At 38.8% G+C, this 19,363-nt stretch overlaps 1 protein-coding gene across 6 annotated transcripts in view; it reads right to left on the bottom strand.

Annotated features, from left to right (window-relative positions):
* Positions 1 to 213: 213 nt before the first annotated feature.
* The window catches only part of TBL1X (transducin beta like 1 X-linked), a 193,012-nt gene continuing 173,862 nt past the window's right edge, over positions 214 to 19,363 (bottom strand). For all 6 annotated transcript variants that reach the window (XM_032100609.1, XM_032100605.1, XM_032100608.1 and 3 more), the window contains 9 exons: positions 17,676 to 17,739; positions 17,479 to 17,576; positions 15,890 to 15,950; positions 11,381 to 11,502; positions 9,821 to 9,895; positions 7,785 to 7,912; positions 6,478 to 6,643; positions 5,647 to 5,748; positions 214 to 4,559 (listed from right to left, as the gene is read on the bottom strand). In XM_032100609.1, the coding sequence (XP_031956500.1) occupies positions 4,533 to 4,559; positions 5,647 to 5,748; positions 6,478 to 6,643; positions 7,785 to 7,912; positions 9,821 to 9,895; positions 11,381 to 11,502; positions 15,890 to 15,950; positions 17,479 to 17,576; positions 17,676 to 17,739 (843 nt within the window). In that variant the 3' untranslated portion in view covers positions 214 to 4,532. The remainder of the gene's footprint in view (positions 4,560 to 5,646; positions 5,749 to 6,477; positions 6,644 to 7,784; positions 7,913 to 9,820; positions 9,896 to 11,380; positions 11,503 to 15,889; positions 15,951 to 17,478; positions 17,577 to 17,675; positions 17,740 to 19,363) is intronic.

Genomic DNA, 19,363 nt, shown 5'->3' with positions numbered 1-19,363 from the left:
TGAGTTGTGTGGTGTGTGTGGTAATCTGTAATAAAGAAAATTAGAGGCTAAAGCCTCCATGCCCTGTATATTGCGAAATCCTACGAACCCATGGTCAAGGTCTTTAAATACCCACAGGCCAGTGCCACCACATCACAACTTTAGTCACTCAACCCCAACTCATGCGCAGGATGCAAAACAGCCAGGGAAGAATAAGGAACAACACGCACAGAATTCTCTAATATCAAAATATAGCAATTTATTCAAGACACTGAATATGATCTGTTGATTCTCTCCTTAAAACAAATGAGCTACAATACACAAGGTGAATTTGAAGAAAGTGTGGGTGGGGGAGAAACAAAATAAGGGTTGATGTTGTTTCAACAGAACCTGGGAAATGCTTAAATGAGAACCAAGTCTGGCTGCAAGTCTGACACAGACAATAAAAACTGCAGAAGCCAGAATTCAGAATTTCAGTGAGTGGCTGAAAGAACATTTCTGCAATTGACAAAGAACCACATCTTTTAAAAAGGCAGTAAGAGGAAAAAAAAAGGAGGAAAAATTAAAAAGGGAAAAAGAAAAAGAAACCCAAAAACAAAGCAGACCCTTACATTTGACAAAGTGCACTTCACTTGGCTCTAAAATTAGCTATTTTTTTCTTTTTTTTTTTTTAAACAAATTAAAAGGAAATTTCTAAGATGTAGCATGGGGTTAATGTGTGTATAACCCTGTAAGTCAGGCCCTTTATTGCCCCATAAGGGACCCAGTGTTTTCTACATAAAAGATTCAGTATCCTTCTAACCCACAGAGTATAGTGGTTTTTCAGAAACTGGGTTTTTTTCACTTCCAGGCCAGTTCCAGACAGCCAGCAATAATAAAAATCCAGCAAGTCTCTGGGTCGTTTCTCATCCTGTTTGGTCACATTAGGTGTTTTCCATTTCTCTTCTGTTACAAAGACTAAAAACAAAATTCTAAGAAGAAAATCTTAGAAGTCCCCTGGCTGTTGCTTCGTGCAGTTTCTGCTGCAGGGGAGTCGTGGAGAGGCTCTGCCAGCTCGGGAATGCGCTGCTGCTGGAGGGGAGGGAAAGTTCCCAGGAGCACAGTGCTGCAGATCTAGGCTGAGACATCCACCTTGAACTACAGCCTCGAAAAGCCTCTCCCCCTGTCCATGTCCCGAAGAAAACCACATCCTAAGGGCTAAGATTAACCTTTGCAACTACACCTTCTGTCTTCCTTAATAGCTCTCATTTTAGCTGTGGAGGGGAAGAAAAGTGAATTTTCTTAGCTACTCACATACATTGCTTTTAACTCAGGTGGTCCATATAAAAAATTTTCTGGAGCAGCAGCCTCTCTCACACATGAGCTTTGCAAACCAACTGATATTCAAATGTTGTTTCTCTTGGCTTCTTACCTCCATGTAGGAAAGCAGAGAGAAAGTGCTGTTCTGACAAATTAAAAAAATGGAAAAAAAAGGAAAAGGAACAGGCGTCACGGACACTGCCCTGTTATCTACAGTAGCTATCCTGGGAACAACTATGAAACACAGGCTGTGGAGCCAGCCAGTCATGCAGCATTGAGCAAATTAATCTCTTCAAATCCTGAGGTCTGGCCTATTCAGGTGTCACTCAAGGGACAGAGGCAAGGCCAGAGCCCCATCAGTGCTGCTCTCCCACAGACCAGCAACTTCTGCTTGTTATTCTCAGAAATGCCACCAAAAAGCAGCGTAGGAATTTAACTGTTTACATGCAGTGACTGCAATCAAATTATTGTCCAAACCGTGCTTTATAAAACCACATTACGCCTTTGTATTCAAGACTCTCGTTGAGCAAGTCCTCTCTTCTTTTAAAAAGTAGTGACTTTAAATTGGCAGGTACATGTGGTTATCTATAAAAGAGTGCAAAACTGCCACATGGTGATCTACAGCCATGCTCTTGGTGCAGAAAACTAAAACCAATGCATAAAAGCATCTAACACCAAAAATAATCCTTGATATTGCCTGGCATTCAATTATTTGAGATAAATTACAAACAAGCCTAACTATCACTAATAACCAAAATCCCACATAACTGTTTTCACCTCAGGACTGAGTAATACTTTTAGCAATTACTTCTTTCCATTCTTTTCTCCTTTCCAAAGGTGTATCTTTAAGAAATGCAGCTGAAGCTGGCAGTGGCTAGTTTCACTGGCAGGACTAAGATCCCCTACAGATGCAAGCATAACGAGAAAAAAACTCCCAATAAAAGATAGTCTTCAGATTCCATGATGATGCCTTGGGGCTCAGCAGGTCTCACACCACCAGTTCAGCCTGAGGGCTCTGGATTTGCTCAGATCAAATCAAACCTTCAGCAGCTGTGGTCAAACCAAGGGTAAGATGCCATGTTACAGAGACTTCGGGCAGGAAGGTTCTAGATCTGTTAAGAGGTCTGTGGCCTGTTTTCTCTCTCCTACAGATCCTAGCCTAGGCTGTGGGCTAGAGAAGACACCTGTGTGACCTGGCCAGTTCTGAGGATCTAAGTAATGTCTGACACCACCCCAAGGCTGCCTTATAGTTTACAGCACTTCCAGTAAACTCTGCCTATATGTCCTTCTTTGCATTCACCATTTCCTTAATTAGAGTAATGCAGTCTTCAGTTGGCATCTGTGCAGGTGTCAGGGTTGCAGTAAGGAAATCTTGTCCAAAGTGGATAGGTGGTGCTTGGCAACTCTCCATGGTCATTCTGATCATTTCACCCCCTGCAACTTTATAGTGGTTTACATGTTGAGATAGAACTTATATATCCTTTATGATGTCATCACCTAATGAATTCAAGGTTGGCTCCTAAGCACCACACTGAGGACACCCTCGAGGCTAAACCTGTCTGGGCAGACAGTGAGCCTCCAAGTGCAGACCCAGAGCTTTCCTTGCAGGATGCAGCACATGCATGGCTGAGGGTGACAGCAGCACCACCCGCTGCAATGGCACAGCCGCCTTCTTGGTGTGTGTGGTCCATGGACGGACAGGAGCTTGGCAAGAGTCCATTCTTCAACAGTGACAGTGGCAGTCAACATATTTCAGTTCAACTGGTCTCATTAAGTCAGTGGTAAAACCCCAGTGACTTACTGGAATAATGAATAGTGGAAGACAGCACTGCTCAGCAAGGCCACAGGTGGCCAAACCCGTGTTCTGTCAAAATCTGAATTATCTTTAGAGGAAAGCAGATACACAAGCATTTTCTCCTGGTTACTGAAAACAAACAAAAATATGGACTAGAGAAAATGAACGCTATATTCATAGTCTCAGGCTTCTGAATCTCTTTGAATAAGTTTACATCATCAAACAGCCAAAAAAAAAAGAAATGAGACTATGTAAATAGCTGGCTGCTGGAAAAGGACCTTAGTAAAGGACTGGTATTTTTTGTATCAAACACCATTTTTTCTTACAGCACTTTCTGAGAGAGGAGAGAAAAAGGATACTGCGCCTTTCATGTTCCCTGGACTCTGTGTCATTCTTTTTGCTTGAATTACACAACTGGTCTATTTTGTGGCCATTTTAGGCTTTTAAAACTGTTTAACATAAAAAATACTTTTTTTCCAAAAATACACTGGGTTCTTTCTGTTAAAAGTCATCTTTCTCCTGTAAAAATCTTCCCCAGCACTGCATTCTTATATAAAGCACTTATTACACAATTTGCTGAAAGTGCCCTTGAGACGCTAAGATCTGAAGCATGGAGGATTTTTTTTTCTTTTAGAGTGAGAGAAAGAAACGAAAAGGAAGATGTAGAAGAGAGGAGAAGCAGTCTGTCAAAAATTTTCATTGTCATGTCCACCTGGCTGCATCTACTATGGGCATACAGGGAAAAGAGAAAAAAAAAAAGGGGGCAAAAAGAAAGAGGAGAAAAAAAAGGAAGGAAAAGTTGGGAGTGGAAGGGAGAAATAAAAGCAAAACAAAAGTTTCACCCTAAGCCTGGGATCCTCCAGGCTGTAATATTCCAGCTGATAGAAAAACCACTGAACAAAAAAAGTAGTCTAGAAAATAGAAAGTGTTGTGATTACAAAGTTGAGCATTTCATCAGTACAAACTGGTCTTTGAACGTCCTTTGGGAGAGCAACTGTAGTGTCCAAATTGGAAGGAAAAAATACAACACCGCATGGAGGAGGATTTTTTTCCCTTTTGGTTTATCACAGCATTTTTCTTTTTTTTTTTCCTTTTTTTTTTTTTTTCCTTTTTATTAATTTTTTTTTGGCACAGCTTTTTTTTCCCCAGCCATCAGAGTAAGTTCTCAGATGCAAACCAAACAGTGCAATGCCTAGCTGGTGGCTTCATGCTTCCAAGGCTGAATGTTCCAGGTGGAAACCATTCCCTCCCCCTCTGAAGTGACTGCGTTTTTACTCCTTGATGAAGGTTACGGACAAAATACAAGTCACCTGTGGCCAGGGAGAGTTGGTTTCATGGTACACTCTAACTTCGTTCAAGATTGTACAGTTCTGGAGCTGTTAAGAATAGTTTTGAAGACTGCTTCTCCCCACACATTCACTGCTGGTCCATTTGAAATTTCTTCTAAAACATTTCACTTTTACTTCCGCAGATCTAGAACACAAACCTGCAGAGAGAAGACCCCGCGTTAAGAACAGTTTGTGAAGGTGGTGTGGAAATCCCATTCATACACCTTGTGCACAGGGGGCCAGCCAGCTGGATGTTACACTCCCCAGCTTCAAATCAGCCTGTCTCAAGTACTGGTTTACAGGCACACAAGTAAAGGAATAAACTGAAATGGGAGAAAGCCCAAGTGAAACCCATAGATTTAACATTTAGCTGGGCTTTCATTGGTTTACAAACAAACATTTTGGTGGTACATCCCATAAGATTATGGTATCTATTCAGTTGCCTGAATATCACATCCACTTCCACTTCTGAAATATATCCAAAACAGATGCAGGCTTGGCAGGCATGACAGTGGACATGTGCCCATTTGGAGCAGCTGTTGCCAGCCAGGCATGGCACCATCTGAGATGGCACAACTAAGCTCAAACAACTGAATCATGTCATAGGTGTTCTCTTTGTTGAGAGTTGAAAAATACTGCTCCAAAGTAGTTATGTCAGCCAGCCGTGTGTGTCCTTCACAGGATGATCATGCTACAATTGAATTTTTTTAGAAGTAACATTAACAGCAAAAAAATAGTAAGGAATAATCAGTATCTCCACAGCAGTATTTCTCCCTTACCACATGACAAAATCTTTGGGCATCATGCTGAAAAATTCCTCCTTTAGCTATCCCTATTTAAGGGAATAGGAATATTCTTCTGTGGAATCAAACTCAGCCCCAGGATAACTTTGTTACAGAGTTGACTGCTATGATCTGATCTTCATTAAAAATTGACAGATAATGATAGAAACACCACCACTGTTGTTCTTGTCAAATATGTATTTAAAAGTCATTCTCATCTTCAGCAGTATTCACCTGTTCCACAAGCATTCTTCATTTCCAACAGGAATACCACCTCCTAGTATTCAAAACCTTTCAAAGCAGGAGCGTTTTTAAGACACTACACAGAGCTACTTATTTATGTCTTGAGCTGCCTCTGCCTTTGGCTCTGTCCCCAAGAGGCAAATACAGCATCCTGTTTTTTGTTGATGCTCCCCTGAAAAGAAATCTCCACCCAACCTTTGCAGTGTTTGATGATCCTTACCGATCCATCTGATGCGCTTGCTCCCACTTTGTCTCCTCTAGCATTCCAGCAGACTTCAAAGATGCCCCCGGTGCCTCTGTAGCTATGTACTAGAGTTCCGCTCTACAAAGCAAAACAGCACGCAGACGTTGGATACAGAAGTTCCCCTTCTTTTTCTGTCATGTGGCACTACATTAAAAGGGGGAGCTATTCAGGTCACCCAGCTATGGCCATCTCCATACAGTGATGGAAACTGGTTAGGAAACAGGTCTTTGATAATGAAGAGTAACAGGCTCCTCCAGAAACAAGAGGACGCTCAAGACATCTGTTTTTGTCAACTTTGTAACAGCCTGGGGAATCAGGCTGATGTGCTCCTCTTTAAAGTTTACTGCTAATTCAGGAGGCATCAGTATCCAGAACTACATCTGTGGCACTATGATGTTCCACTTTTCTCCAGAGTATCACCAGTCCCCTGTATCTCCTCTTCACAAAGTCTAAGCCAGGAGCATCAGACTCACAGCTGAACTCACTTTGTAACTAAATAAAAGTATCCCTAACTTAGAAGAATCAATCCACACCTTTGCTTTAAAAGCTGATGACCCAAAGCAATGTACCTATTTTCATGCACGGTACGTGTTTTAGCATACAAAGCAGACCGAGCAGAACTGTTCTGGGCGGTCACCTCACTGCACCTGAGTGACTCACCTGCCATGGATTTGTGCCAGCCAATAAAATCAGGTTCACCCTGGCAGGCAGGTCATGCATGACCTAGGTACATACATTTTCCACTTAAGCTTTTGCTATTAATGTGTCATTTAAACCAGATGTGCTTTACATGAGGCAAAACAGTACCTGAGTATTCCATATATGGACACATTTGTCAAAGGACCCACTGGCTAGATATTTTCCATCAGGACTAAAAGCTACACTGTAGACAGGCTCTTGATGCTTTGTTAATGTATGGATGCAGACTCCTCGGTCAACGTCCCACAGCCGAACAGTGGAATCAAACGAAGCACTGCAAGAAGCATTCAAACACAAGAATGTTGTAATTTGGGTGTTAATCAATTTGCAGTGTGATACTGTCAATTTTATAAGAGAATACCACAGGATTTTTTTCCCTTGGCTAAGCAACACATAATGTTTCAAACAGAAAAGCTAATATATACCACAGCCCTTATGTTTTTTATCTTAAGAACTACAGCTGTAGAACTGAATTCTTGTATGAAGACCTTTAGGGCCTATCTGGATGTGCTGAATGTAGCCCTAAGAAGGCCAAGCCCTTTTGAGATTCTACCTCTGGTTATTCAGGAAGGTCAAGTAAATATTGTCATTAATAGGATAAATGGTTTCAGAGAGAGCTTATTCATGGTGGATTCACATTGTTTAATGAATTAGAATTTTGTAATTCTCTAGAACTGATTCTTTTCACTTTGTTTCAGTGATGCTTTTTGCTGCATTCCATTTAAATCCCAAACTGTGGGCTTAGAGAAAGGCAAAGGAAATAATTTGCATTAAAAAAATATTAAAAGAATAACTCCAAGAAAGTGGAGTTCTTCCATGTCCACTCCCAGACTAAGGAGTAAAATAAACCAGTTTCAGTACAACTCCTCCCCAAACTGCACACCCCATGAGCTGATCAGATAATCTCACAGTACTACCATCAACTGAAACTCTACAAGTAAATATATTTCCTAAGCTCAAAGAAGAATTTTGCACAGATTTTCAAGTGGAATTTTAAAGACTATCCAAACTTTTCTCTGTTAGCTAAGAAGGCTACAAAAATCATCTGTATCTGCCCAGGTGAGTTGCACGACCCCAGTTAGAAACCATTACTGCCTGAAGGGGTGCCACCAGCCTCAGGATTTTCACTCCTAACACCCTGATGCTGGATGTGAAAGTGCAATGCCAAATTTAAAACCATTTTGTCAAAGCAGCTGAAAAGTTAAATATCACATGATTCAATTTTCTTTCTTTTTTCCCTTTCCTTTTTCAAATATGAATCCTTTCCCTTTGTATCCATCCCCCTGAGTTACATACACAGATACTTTTTAGTGGAATTGTCTGCAGGAAGACTGATGGCAAAGTGATAGTAGGGTTACATGTCAGAAAGATGATCCTTCTTCTTGGCAGGCAAGAAAAAGAGGTGTATTTTTTACCTTGCTAACATGATGTTGGAGTTTGGGTTGCTGGTGCCTGGTCCTGTAGGGCTCCATTTGATAGTATAAATCTCTTTGCTGTGAGCCTGAAGATCATGTACACAGGTATCTTGCTTCATACTCCAAATCTAAGTCAGAGAAATAATGAAGGGGGAAAACGGCAACATTATTAATCTCTTCTCAGCTGCGTTATTTCAGTTCTGTGTTATTCTTACCATTTGTTTATTTGAGATCTCGACTCACCTGAATACACATAATTTATTAATGCAGCAATTTGGCACATATATTAAAATAACTCCAATAGGGGAAAAAGTTACATATTTAATAGCATTTATTCAATAGATAAGAACTAAAGAATTTCTGTACCTCCCAGAGCCAGTAACTATTTTCACACAGAAGTGTAAGTTAATCTATTTGAAGAAGTTTAACTTGAATTTTATTCACACATTGCAACAGCAGTCATTTTAAAGAATGAGAAGAAAATTACAGCCTTGGCCTTCTCAGGGCTACTTAGAACACAGCAATTTTCTCTTATGCTAGTAAAATTTTCCATTTCCTCCTGAACTCCATTTGTCTTCCTCATGTTTTTAACAGTACAGAAGGTGGAAGACAGTCAGCTGTTTCTGCAGTGTTACATGACCAAATACTTCAGTGTGAGATGAAGAGTAGGCACAATGTAGATGACAGGTAATTTAGCACCCCTTTTCTTCAGCTAACTGAGAAAATAAGATGAAGGAATTCACAGCAGGGAAAATAACTCAAATTTAGTCAGTCAGTTTCAGAGAGATACCAAAAATGTAGTAATGATTTAACTCAGTTGTTGTAAGTCTGCACCATGAGAGGAATGATGTGCTCTTATGCTGAATTCCCATCAGTGTACCTGAGACTGCTTTTGGAAATGCTACACAAAGCTCAGCCATGTTCTATGGCTGACAGGCAGCATGTTCCAAGAAGTTACAGGAAAAGATCACGAATTCCAAAAATAGAGAAGAAAAAGAAGTTGGAGAGGAATGATTTATAAAGGAAAAGGAAGAAGAATAATTGCCTTAATTTGGAGCACTTGAAGTCTCCATCACTGAAGGTTTTTATAAACACATGAGGCCAGGGATAGCAAACCACTATCCCTTGTGCCAAATTCAGTGGTCAGGAATTTGAACTGAGCCATGGTGGTTTTTAAAACACAGCCTGCAACTGGGCACCAAAAAGATGTGCTACCACTGGGTCAGGATGTTTAAGCAGAGCAAGAATAGTTACGCAATACTGCTTTGTGGCAGTGTGACAGACAAGGTGCTCCCTTTTGGCCCTGTTTTCTGTAAATTTCCAGCTCTCACTAGTCTGCAAGAACACATCTGGAATCCAGAATGATGAAAAGCGCAGTGGGTATGTGGCAGAGTCAGAGCAGAAGTCAGTCTATGAAGAGGAAATATTCATAACGCTGACATTCACTTAACTCCTATCTGCAAATTCCGCTGCTGTCTCAGTGTCATGCTAGAAATGTCCCACGCTTCAGCTGTGTCAATCAGCAGTGCAGAGATCTGAATCTTAATTAACACAATCACAGTGCTAGGAAATTATTACTGGTACAATTCTATCCACAAAACCAAGTATTTCCTGGGATATTTACTTTCTTCGAGGAACCAGCATAAACCAACAATCCAGCAGGACTGCTTTGCTGTAACTACATACAGCTACTGCTACACAGACATAGCCTTGATTTGATGTGGCTGGAAAAGTAAAATGAGAAAGGCTTTTGGGCTGCTGAAGTTCTATATTATCTATATGTAAATGATGACTTTTCTGTGACAGTGGCATATCAGTCATGTAACACTTATTTGGATAGGATGCCTCAATTTCCCCAGGGTTTGCTTCCCTGTGTTCAATCTTTCAGATTTGGTTTAGGAAATATGGGACAAAATGGAAACTACTGCTCATGCAGAGTTTGAAGAGATACAGTACTATCATTCTGGAAAAGACTGAAAAAGAGACATAATTTTTTGTCCTTACTATTTGAACAGCAGGAATGGAAATTATTTTACCTTTAATGTCATGTCATCGGAGCAAGATGCTAGTAGCATGCCAGATGGGTCCCATTTGATTGCATTCACTTCGTTCTGAAATCAAGAGTGATTTTATTAAGCAAATATTCCAGTTACTGCATTGTACTGGGCCCTCAACAGAGGGCACTCAAGGTTTGTGCATGGAACAAGTTCATCCACAAATTACAGTGCTGGGTGCTTTTAGAGGTGAACAAAAGCAGTGCTGCCACCCCAACACGCTTTTTAAGTGGCATTTTGGAGTGGAACCATCCTGTGCTTGTGAAAATCCACACAAACAATCTTCTGATGTGTGTTCTGGCACAAAGTTTCTCCTATCCTCTCTTCATATCCTAGGATTTAAATAAACCCTTAAACCAGACAGATTGCTGATACAGCATTAGCTTCTTTTTAAAATGGAGGCATTTCTTTAATTAATGTTCTGTAGACTCAGAGAGATGAATTTTCAACAGAAAATACTGATCCTGGTGGGATGTAAAGTTTTGTGGACTTGGTAATTCTTCATATCATAGCTCTACAACAATGCTGGTCTCTCTAAAGAGAGGTTTATGTGTAAATGAATTCCATGATGGAAAATTAAACAGTTTAGGATGCTCTCTCTATCAGTCTTTCTAGCACTTTGTACTTAACTAAGCCTAGTGTATCCCCTTGATAATGAGTAAGTTTGCCATGCTTTTCCAGGGTTATAGATAAGGAGAAAAAAAGCACTTCATAAAAAGGGAAAGACTGTTGTCTTAAAAAGATAAATTGGCTCAGGGTCTCAGTGAAAACAATCCTAAAAATATTTAAATTTTGCTTTATATATTTCACATGTTATAGTAATAATTAAAAGCAAGTATAGATATATTTGAAGTGAAAATTTGGATCATGTACAAAATGGTGCGTTTCATATAATCATAAAAAGCACCAGTCTGTTGTTAGGAACGTACAACCTGTCATGAAATATCAGTTTAACCACAGACTAAGATAAAAGTCTCCAAATGCACAGTGTTTCTTCAACGGGGAGATAGCAAGTTCTGGGAGCTAACATCTAAATTATGGGTCAGTATATGATAGCAGATTTTCTCACAAATGAAACATAAAAAAAGTAACCTTTGACAGTCATTAAATACCACCAAGAAAAGAGCAGGGAAATACATCTTAAATATATCTTATTAGATTCTAAATCTATGTCTAAATTGATTCTAAAACTGAACAATGGCTGGAAGCAAACTGTTCTCTCCTTATTCACAACTCTCATTTAGTAAAGGAAATTAAGCCAGCAAAAACCAGAATCTTATTTATGAATGTGCCTTTAGTCTGCAGCTCATGCTACATAGAAACACACTCACTGTTTAAGTCAGAGGTTTTGCCTCCCACAGTGATTTACAACATTTATCCCTTCTCACAGGCAGTGAATCACTCCCAAGGAATATGTTTTTAGGGAAACAACAGGGTGTAACACCTTTGCTGCTAGAACATACCCTGCAAACACATCATCTGCCATCATTACAACACATTGCTGTGACTTTATCACTAACATTTTGGACTTGTTAAACTTACTGTGTGTCCTTGAAAGGTTTTAACGGGACGATCACAGCCAAGTCTGCATACATGAATGCACATGTCAGTACTGCAGGAGGCAAAAGTAGTGTTGTTCTGCCAGTCTACATCCAGAGCAGGAGCTGTGAATACAAACAACAGAAGGAACATCAGGGATTGTGACAAATAAACAGTTATCCCAAATAATCTTCCTCCTATCACCTATCTGGATGAAACAAACTACAGGCTAGTTCTTGGTCTGTCACCTGTTGCCAGTTATAGGGACTGTCTGAAGGGCACAAATTACTTTTTCTATTCCAATGGATAATCTGGATGCTTTGCATGGCATCTACTTATGAGAATCTTTTGGGTTAAGTTACATAAGCAGGGTGAAACACTACCTCCACCCTCTCTGCTCCCAGCTACACATATCATGGGCTATGTCCAAAATTCATCCCTCTGTAAGCCAGTTCAGTGAAGAAACTGAAAGAAAACTAACCCAGAAAAAATGTGGATAATTTCATCTGGGTTAGACAAGGATATTCCTGTGAATGCCAGACACAACACATGGCAAGGTGGAGGAGCAGGTGGCTGTGTCCTTTGGCACCAGAGCTTTATGCAACCACTGATACAAACCTATCATTCTATGCAGGCACGTGGATTGATAATATTAAAATGCAGTTTAATTTGCTTGGGGACTGATTTTAGGCAGGTACATTGATCATCCTCATCTGAAATGAGTGGAAGAGTTTCTGTAGAGGGTTTGGCATTAACTAGCACTGAACTAACAAAAATCTGTGTGCAGAGAACACATGAGCATGTAAATAGTGCCTGTGTGCAACACACACACACTTTGCAAAAAGAATGGCAAAAAATCCCCAAACCACTTTTCCAGCACATGACTGCAGAGTACAAGAAGGAGCAGGAGGGAGCTCCTGACAAACAGCTTGCTTGTGTTTCTATGACTGCTGCCTGGGCTTTTTCCCTCAGGATAGAGTTTAGCTGCCCTCCAGAGGATGACATAAGACTTGCTAAAATATAGAAATCTTCATTCTCAGCACACTCTTGTTAAAAGCAAGTGTGCCAGAATGAGACCAGCATATAGGAAACAAAGTTGAGTCGCTTCCTGGCAAAGATACAATGCAAATTTATCATTAAAATGAAACCAAGAAATTCCTTACTCAAACATGTTTAGAAAGATACTTTGGTAATACAGAGGTGAAAAGATACTTGTTCTGACAAGCCTGTTACATTTAGATATGTTTTTCCTATTATAATTTTTATGAACTGCAAAACAAAATAGATCCATATCACCTTCTGAATCATCAGGTAGCTCTCTAAATGAGAATGGAGGGCTAACATTGTTTCACAGACTAGAGTTTTTTTCAGTATTAATGAGAAAGATCAGTAATTCTGTACGACAGGTAAGGAATTACTGCCTTGCAGAAATATAAAGGAAATTTGTGTGAGGAAGGCAGACTACTTTTGAATTTTCCAATGAACGTGAATGAGGATCAGGAAACAATAAAAGATCTTTCTTTAACTGCCTGTTTGTCTTTCTTTTTATGATGCAAGCTTTGTATTACTATTTCAAAGCAAACAAAAGTCTATCATCATTAATAGCAATATGCCTTCAGGGCTAGTATCTAGTATGATATGTATGAGTCAAAAACTCATTTTCAGAGAGCTATTGGCACCTAAAGCTATGGATTTACACTGCAGCATAATTTGAATCATAAAGTGCTGATAATTAACACTGATTCATTTACTGGTGGACTCAACCATATGTTTACTGGATAAGTAACTGCATAAAGTGGTCCGAAAAATTCAACCAAACATGGTTCTTGATGTAAATAATAAAATTGCCAAAGTATTTCCAAAACCACAGGACACTAGCCAATTGCATAAAACCAATTAGAATATCATAATATATCATAATAAAAGCAGCAACAAATCCTTAAAAAATGCAGCTAAAATAAAAACCAACAATAAAAGTGTTACAATAATTATCTGTTAATTTAAGCTTTTTCAGAACAAATTTAGGTGTGATTCAGAGCACTTGGATCACAGAATCATAGAATGGTTTAGGTTGGAAGGGACCCTAAGGAACACCTAGTTCCAGCCCCCCTGCTGTGGACAGGGACACCTTTTACTAGACCAGATCACTCAGAGCTCCATCCAACCTGAGCTTCTCCGGGCAGTCTCTTCCAGTGCCTCACCACCCTCACAGTAAAGAATTATTAATGATATCTAATCTAAACCTTTTGTCTTTCAGTTTTAATCAATTCATCCCTTGTCCTGTCACTACACAACTAGATGGCTAAAATTGGGGTAAGACAAATACCTCTTTTGGTATCAATTAAACAATTTGTTCCTGCATGTGCAGACATCAGTCCGTATCTATCAGCAGATGTCAAAATTGGATTATTTAGCTCCTTTTTAAAGAAATAAGTTTTGTGAATATGTATTTTGATCAAATGCCCTATGATGATTCATAGTTTTGCAAAAAATAATGAAATCCTAGAAGCTACTTATCTGCAAACTTACATATTTTGACCAAAAAACCTTAAAAATTACATGGGAACACCAATGACATGGAGGCCTTCAACACCCAAACAAAGGAGTCTTCCTTATGTATTTTAAGATGACAGTTTAGTCCACATGGTGTAAACTAAACCAGTTGTTGTAAAGAAGCAGAGAGTAAAAAAACCTTATGTTATTCCCAGGCCAACTACCTCCAGACTTCAAAGAAGTATGTGTTAAAGGAAGTGTACCCTGACTGGACAAGACTTTTAATTGTTAAAACGCCACCTTTAATCCTTGTGTAGACAAGGTTTTCAGATTCCACACATAGAAATGAATTTGTTCTCAGTTTGTTCTGGTGACCCAAAGGTGAGGTCTTTGTGGCTTTAGACTTGCAAGGACAAAGTGAGTAGAGAGTCTGGCTGATTTTAAGAAGGTTTTGTAGGATATATGCTTTCTCCTGTCAGCAATTTCCTTAATAATAGTATTTCCTTTAACTGCTTTACTTTGCTATGAAAACATATTTGAAATAGTGAAAAAAAATTAAAAAGATGAGCTTCTCCATATCTAAGCTTCAGTTGTGTCTCACAGTCCAAAGACAGTGTGTGCAGTAAGAATTTTTAAAATAATCTTTTAATGTACATGGACATTTTGCATTGGTAGATATAGCTGAGTTTTCAACTTGCTAAAAGGGGAACAGAGTGACTTGTTGTTGATGCACATCACTGCTAAGACAGCTTACATGTCAGTGAATATGATTCTGAAGTAGCAACCAAGTTCTGAATCCACAACTAGATTACTAGTTAGGGATCCAAGGATTAAGAGTCTCATTAACTGAATCACTCTATGTGTAAAGTTTGCTGTTACGGAACAGTTACGGTAGATAAATAAATGCCACAGTGAGAAAATCTGTCAGCAGACACCAACTCCTCTAAACTGACAGCTGCATTAATAAATGAGGAGATGAGTGATAAAAATGCAGAGTATGGATTTGCTGTGTCCATGGACATACTTTTTGTCTGCTGTCGAATAACCATTTAGATTGCTATTGCATGTTATTAATATCTGTGTAAATGTGAGAATAAGAACAACTAGAAATTGAGTTTAAAAGCATGTGCAAAATAATGTTTTAAAATTAGTATCAAAAGACGTGTTTTTAAACATCATTCAGCACCTTGTGAAAATCTGCTGTATTTAACAATGGATTAGTTACAGTGAACTACGAAGATGAACACCTCTAGCACCAAAATCCAGAATGCTCTCATGGTTTTAAACTCAGTTTGACTATACCCCTTAAAATTCTTCACTATGGCAACTCAGCCACTACGGATCATGAATTCAGGCATCATCTTACAAGTCTGGTCTCAGGTGAATTTCAGATTATGTCAGTGACTGTCTGTTACTCAAGATTATTTAGTATCTGTGACATCTCCTGTCTTCTTGAAACAGATCTACAAGTAACCATCCAAGCAGGGTTTTGGTGCAGCAAGGTTTTGAAACTCAAGGCTGGCAAATGATTTCCAATAATCAGAGAAAGCAAATATTGAAGAATTTCAAGTTAAAAGTAAAAGCTAAGAAATTCTGAGGACCTTCATGAGTGCAGTGGTGAATGCAAGGTGCATGAGAGATCTGCCTGCTTCTGCTTCAAATCAGCTTCATTGAAACAGGAGCAGAGAATGGAAAAGATCCCAGACACCTCCACTGAAAGTTCTCTTCATGAATCACCACCTGGTACTATTCAAGCACATAGATAACAACAGGACCGTTCAGTTAGGTACACATGGCTGGTGTACAAATCCTCTCCTAAAAACAGTTTGACTTTCAAAGCTGATTCTCACAGAACTGCGTCTTTCTGATGTGAGAATAAACCCACCAGCCATGATACTCAGGATAGTCAAAGCACAAAAAAACTTGATTGAAACTTTTCTCTGGCAGATATGGATAAAGTACATTGACAGAATTAAAAACTACATTTCATTTTCCTAACAAGAGTTATGCAAAAAGTACCTGAATGGAAAGGAAATTGCTGTTTAGCTTCTCCTGTGTGAGCATCCCAAATTATTGTTGTCTGCATCCAAAGAAAGGGTGGAAAAAAAGATTAGTGACTGTTCAGCTCAGAGAAAAAAACCCAAAGAGCACCCTCACTAAGTAGCAATTCCAAATGATGAACTGATAAAATTATTGACTACAGAGAGCCTTGTGTTCTCAAAAGCGGGAAAACCAGGAATCACTTCCAGATATTACGGAATAATAATCTAGGTGTAGATAAAGAAGTATCATGCCCACAGAAGAAGCAATATAACTATGAAGGATGGGCATATCCTCTCTGAATAGCACTAGAAGACAACACCACACATTTTTAATACGCATATTGAAAAAGCTGTTTCAGTTCCCATCTTTAAAGAACACTTTTTCCCCCTTCAAAAGATGCAAGTTGAATTCTACTTCAAAATGATCCTGAACCCCATTTCTAACAATTAAACCAACAAGTGAAATGTTTTTCTATCAGCAGAGTACACAATACTTCTTGCCACTGAGGTGGTACGGACTCAAGTGTAATTGGCTTACTACAGGTTTAATCCATACTCACAGCACATGTGAGCACGTCCCCTGTAGAGCTCAATACCACCTTCTGAGTGAATTGTCAATTTATTGGCAATATATACTTCCAGAAAATAAATTAAGGATGCATCATCTTGCTGATAATGGATCACCTAAAGAAACGCTGCTTTTATTGAGAATGTAAGTTTCCCAGCGTAATGGAACTACCATTGGGAGAGCAGTGTAGCTGAATTTAAGCCAGTATTAAAGCGAATAAGTTTCCATTTTCACAAGGATATGAAAATATAGGGATTCACTGAGCCTACAAACGTACAAACCTCAGCTAGACTCCCCCTGCCAGCCGCTGGAGAGAAGCCCTGTCAGTGCATCTCACTGGAACACAGGCCATGCAGCCTATCCTTTGGAAGCACCATTTTTCTCTCTGAATTTTTATAAAGGAGGCCAAGGATGACATATGCATCTAATTTTCAGACACTGAAAGTTAGGCAAGATGAATTCTGTGTACTTTCCAGTTTCAGTTTTAATGGATTTGTGCTCATCATCATCAGTCATCTGTTCATTTTAATCTCTAATGTGCACTCAGCTGTAACTATTTTGCAAAACTGTTTTGCTTGATTTTCAGTCCAGAACTATAATTTTTTTGCATATTTCCAGAGGAAGCCATATATATTTTATTCAAATAAAAGTTTCAACACTTAGATGAGCTAAAAGGTGTGGTATCTTTAAGATCACTTTCTTCCTGTAAATAGTTAGCTGATAAAACTACAAATGTAAGTACTGGAAGCAGTTCCTTCCTTAACAGAGACACACCTAAGATGCAATTTTACACAATTTTTTTTAAAGTTAAGTATTTTCCATGAGAACAGTATACATTTATACAGCCTCAAAAATGTAATCAACATGCACTAAAATATATTAAAGAAATGTAAACTCTACAAGATGCCTGAAGAAGAAAATAATCTTAAGGAATTTAGCAGCACAAGCTCACTCATCAGCACACTTTTATGTTAGAATAATGTATTTTTAAAACTCACTTTATCAACACCAGCACTTAAAATATAATTCCCCTTTTTGTTCCATTTCAGGGCAAATATTGGACCTTTATGTTGACCTAAGGTGCTTGCAAGGTTACCTGGAATAAAGAACAGGTTATTATTACAATTTCTTTACAAAATAGTCAAATTCAGTTCACTGCTGTTTGGTGCTTAATAACAATAAATGTTTGACTTACCATCTTCTGTCCATATTCTTGCAAAACCATCATATGAGCCTGTAGCCAATAGTGTTCCATCACTCTGTTGGAACATATATAAATGGCAAAGGTTGATATGAGATAAAATATGTTTCAACCAATCTTTTTCTTTCTTTTTTAAGATTTGCTAATTGTGATTTATGGGAATTCTGAGTCCACTCACTGAGACAGATTATGCTATGATTTAAACTAAAGGTTTAAATCTAACTAACTAAAGGTTATTACTAATAACTAAAGGTTATTACTGCAGACAGCCCAGAGAAGATAAAACCCTCTAACATAAAGTGAAATATTGGGCTATACCATCAGATATGAGCCATTTAATCAAAGAGATTAGAAAAAGAAAACAAGCTATAACAAGTTCTATGGGCTTCTTCCAGATAACAAACAGATACTACTTTTTAGACATAGAGGACCTATAAAACATCAACAGATGACCTAAACCCAGACTAAATCCCAGTTCAGTGAAATTCAGGAACCTCTACTTGAAAGAAGGCTCTAAGCCACCTACACTCAGGGTTAACACCTTGAATGTTATCTGCCACCAAGGAATTGCTTTCTACTTGTCTGAACACAGACTCCCACATGTGCTCACAGGCACAGTACCATGATGGACAGCCTGAGAAAATTTGGATTCATGGGACCCACTTAGGAGGAAAAAAAGCCCACTAATCTAATCAGCAAATTACATGTATTCTGGAAGGAACCTTTCACAGAAGGATATGTCCTGTGCAGCCAGTGATGCTGGTGTGATTGGGCCAGAATGAGAATAACTAAAACAGAACTTGACTATGCAGTCTGGTGTGATGGACACTGTTGAAGCAGGGTATTTAGTCTTTCAACATTTCAGAACCTGAAGTAAGAGTGAGATTCATCCCATTTATCTCCAGACATGCAGAAGTTAGTACTTAGTTTAAGAGTGCTATCTGGTCTCCCTACATAACTAACAGCATCATACAACTACAACTCTATAGTGTAATTCATTATCTCATTTGCTTTAGATTATGCCCAACCCAACACAAAGGGATGTGTCTCTGTTTCTGATGACTTAAGGTGAGTCTCGAGGACTAGCTTAGGATGGTTAAAGCTACAGCAGATGAATCCTACCCCTAGTATCAAAGGGCATGATCTGAATATGACCTCTAGAAATAACCTTTCTTATTGTAAGTCACATAAACCAGAGAAGAAGTAATTTAATACCACCAGTGTGAAAATTTCACAGGGAAATAAAATTAATATTGTGGTTCTAAATAAACAATAAAGGCAGACGGCATTTCTAGCTTGATGAATAGAAAATTAGGAAAAGGCATGAAATAATCCTTTAAAACATATGTCTACTCCAACCCTCCAAAAACATTGACTTGGAGCAGTTATAGATTTAACTCAAATATATAATAATGGAGGGGGGGGAATATCATAACCTAAGTCAAGCTCACTGTGATATACACTTATCTGGACCAGTCATGAGAAGAAAGGTGATAAAGGGCAAAAAGAGAGAAAGAAAAGCTCAGGAACTTAGATGTACAGTTTATCCAAATTTGTTGGTGGCAATTCACATTCTTTGGGAAACTCTAAGTAAGCTGGAAGCCCTTGAAGTATTTGAATTAGGGACATTTCCTTACCTTAAGTACTAGCACAATGCAAGTGAAGTACCAATGAAGTCTGGA

Source organism: Corvus moneduloides, chromosome 2 (genome assembly GCF_009650955.1).
Source record: "Corvus moneduloides isolate bCorMon1 chromosome 2, bCorMon1.pri, whole genome shotgun sequence".
In the NCBI taxonomy this organism is placed as follows: Eukaryota; Metazoa; Chordata; class Aves; order Passeriformes; family Corvidae; genus Corvus; species Corvus moneduloides.
This window is presented reverse-complemented; position numbering and strand designations above follow the sequence as displayed.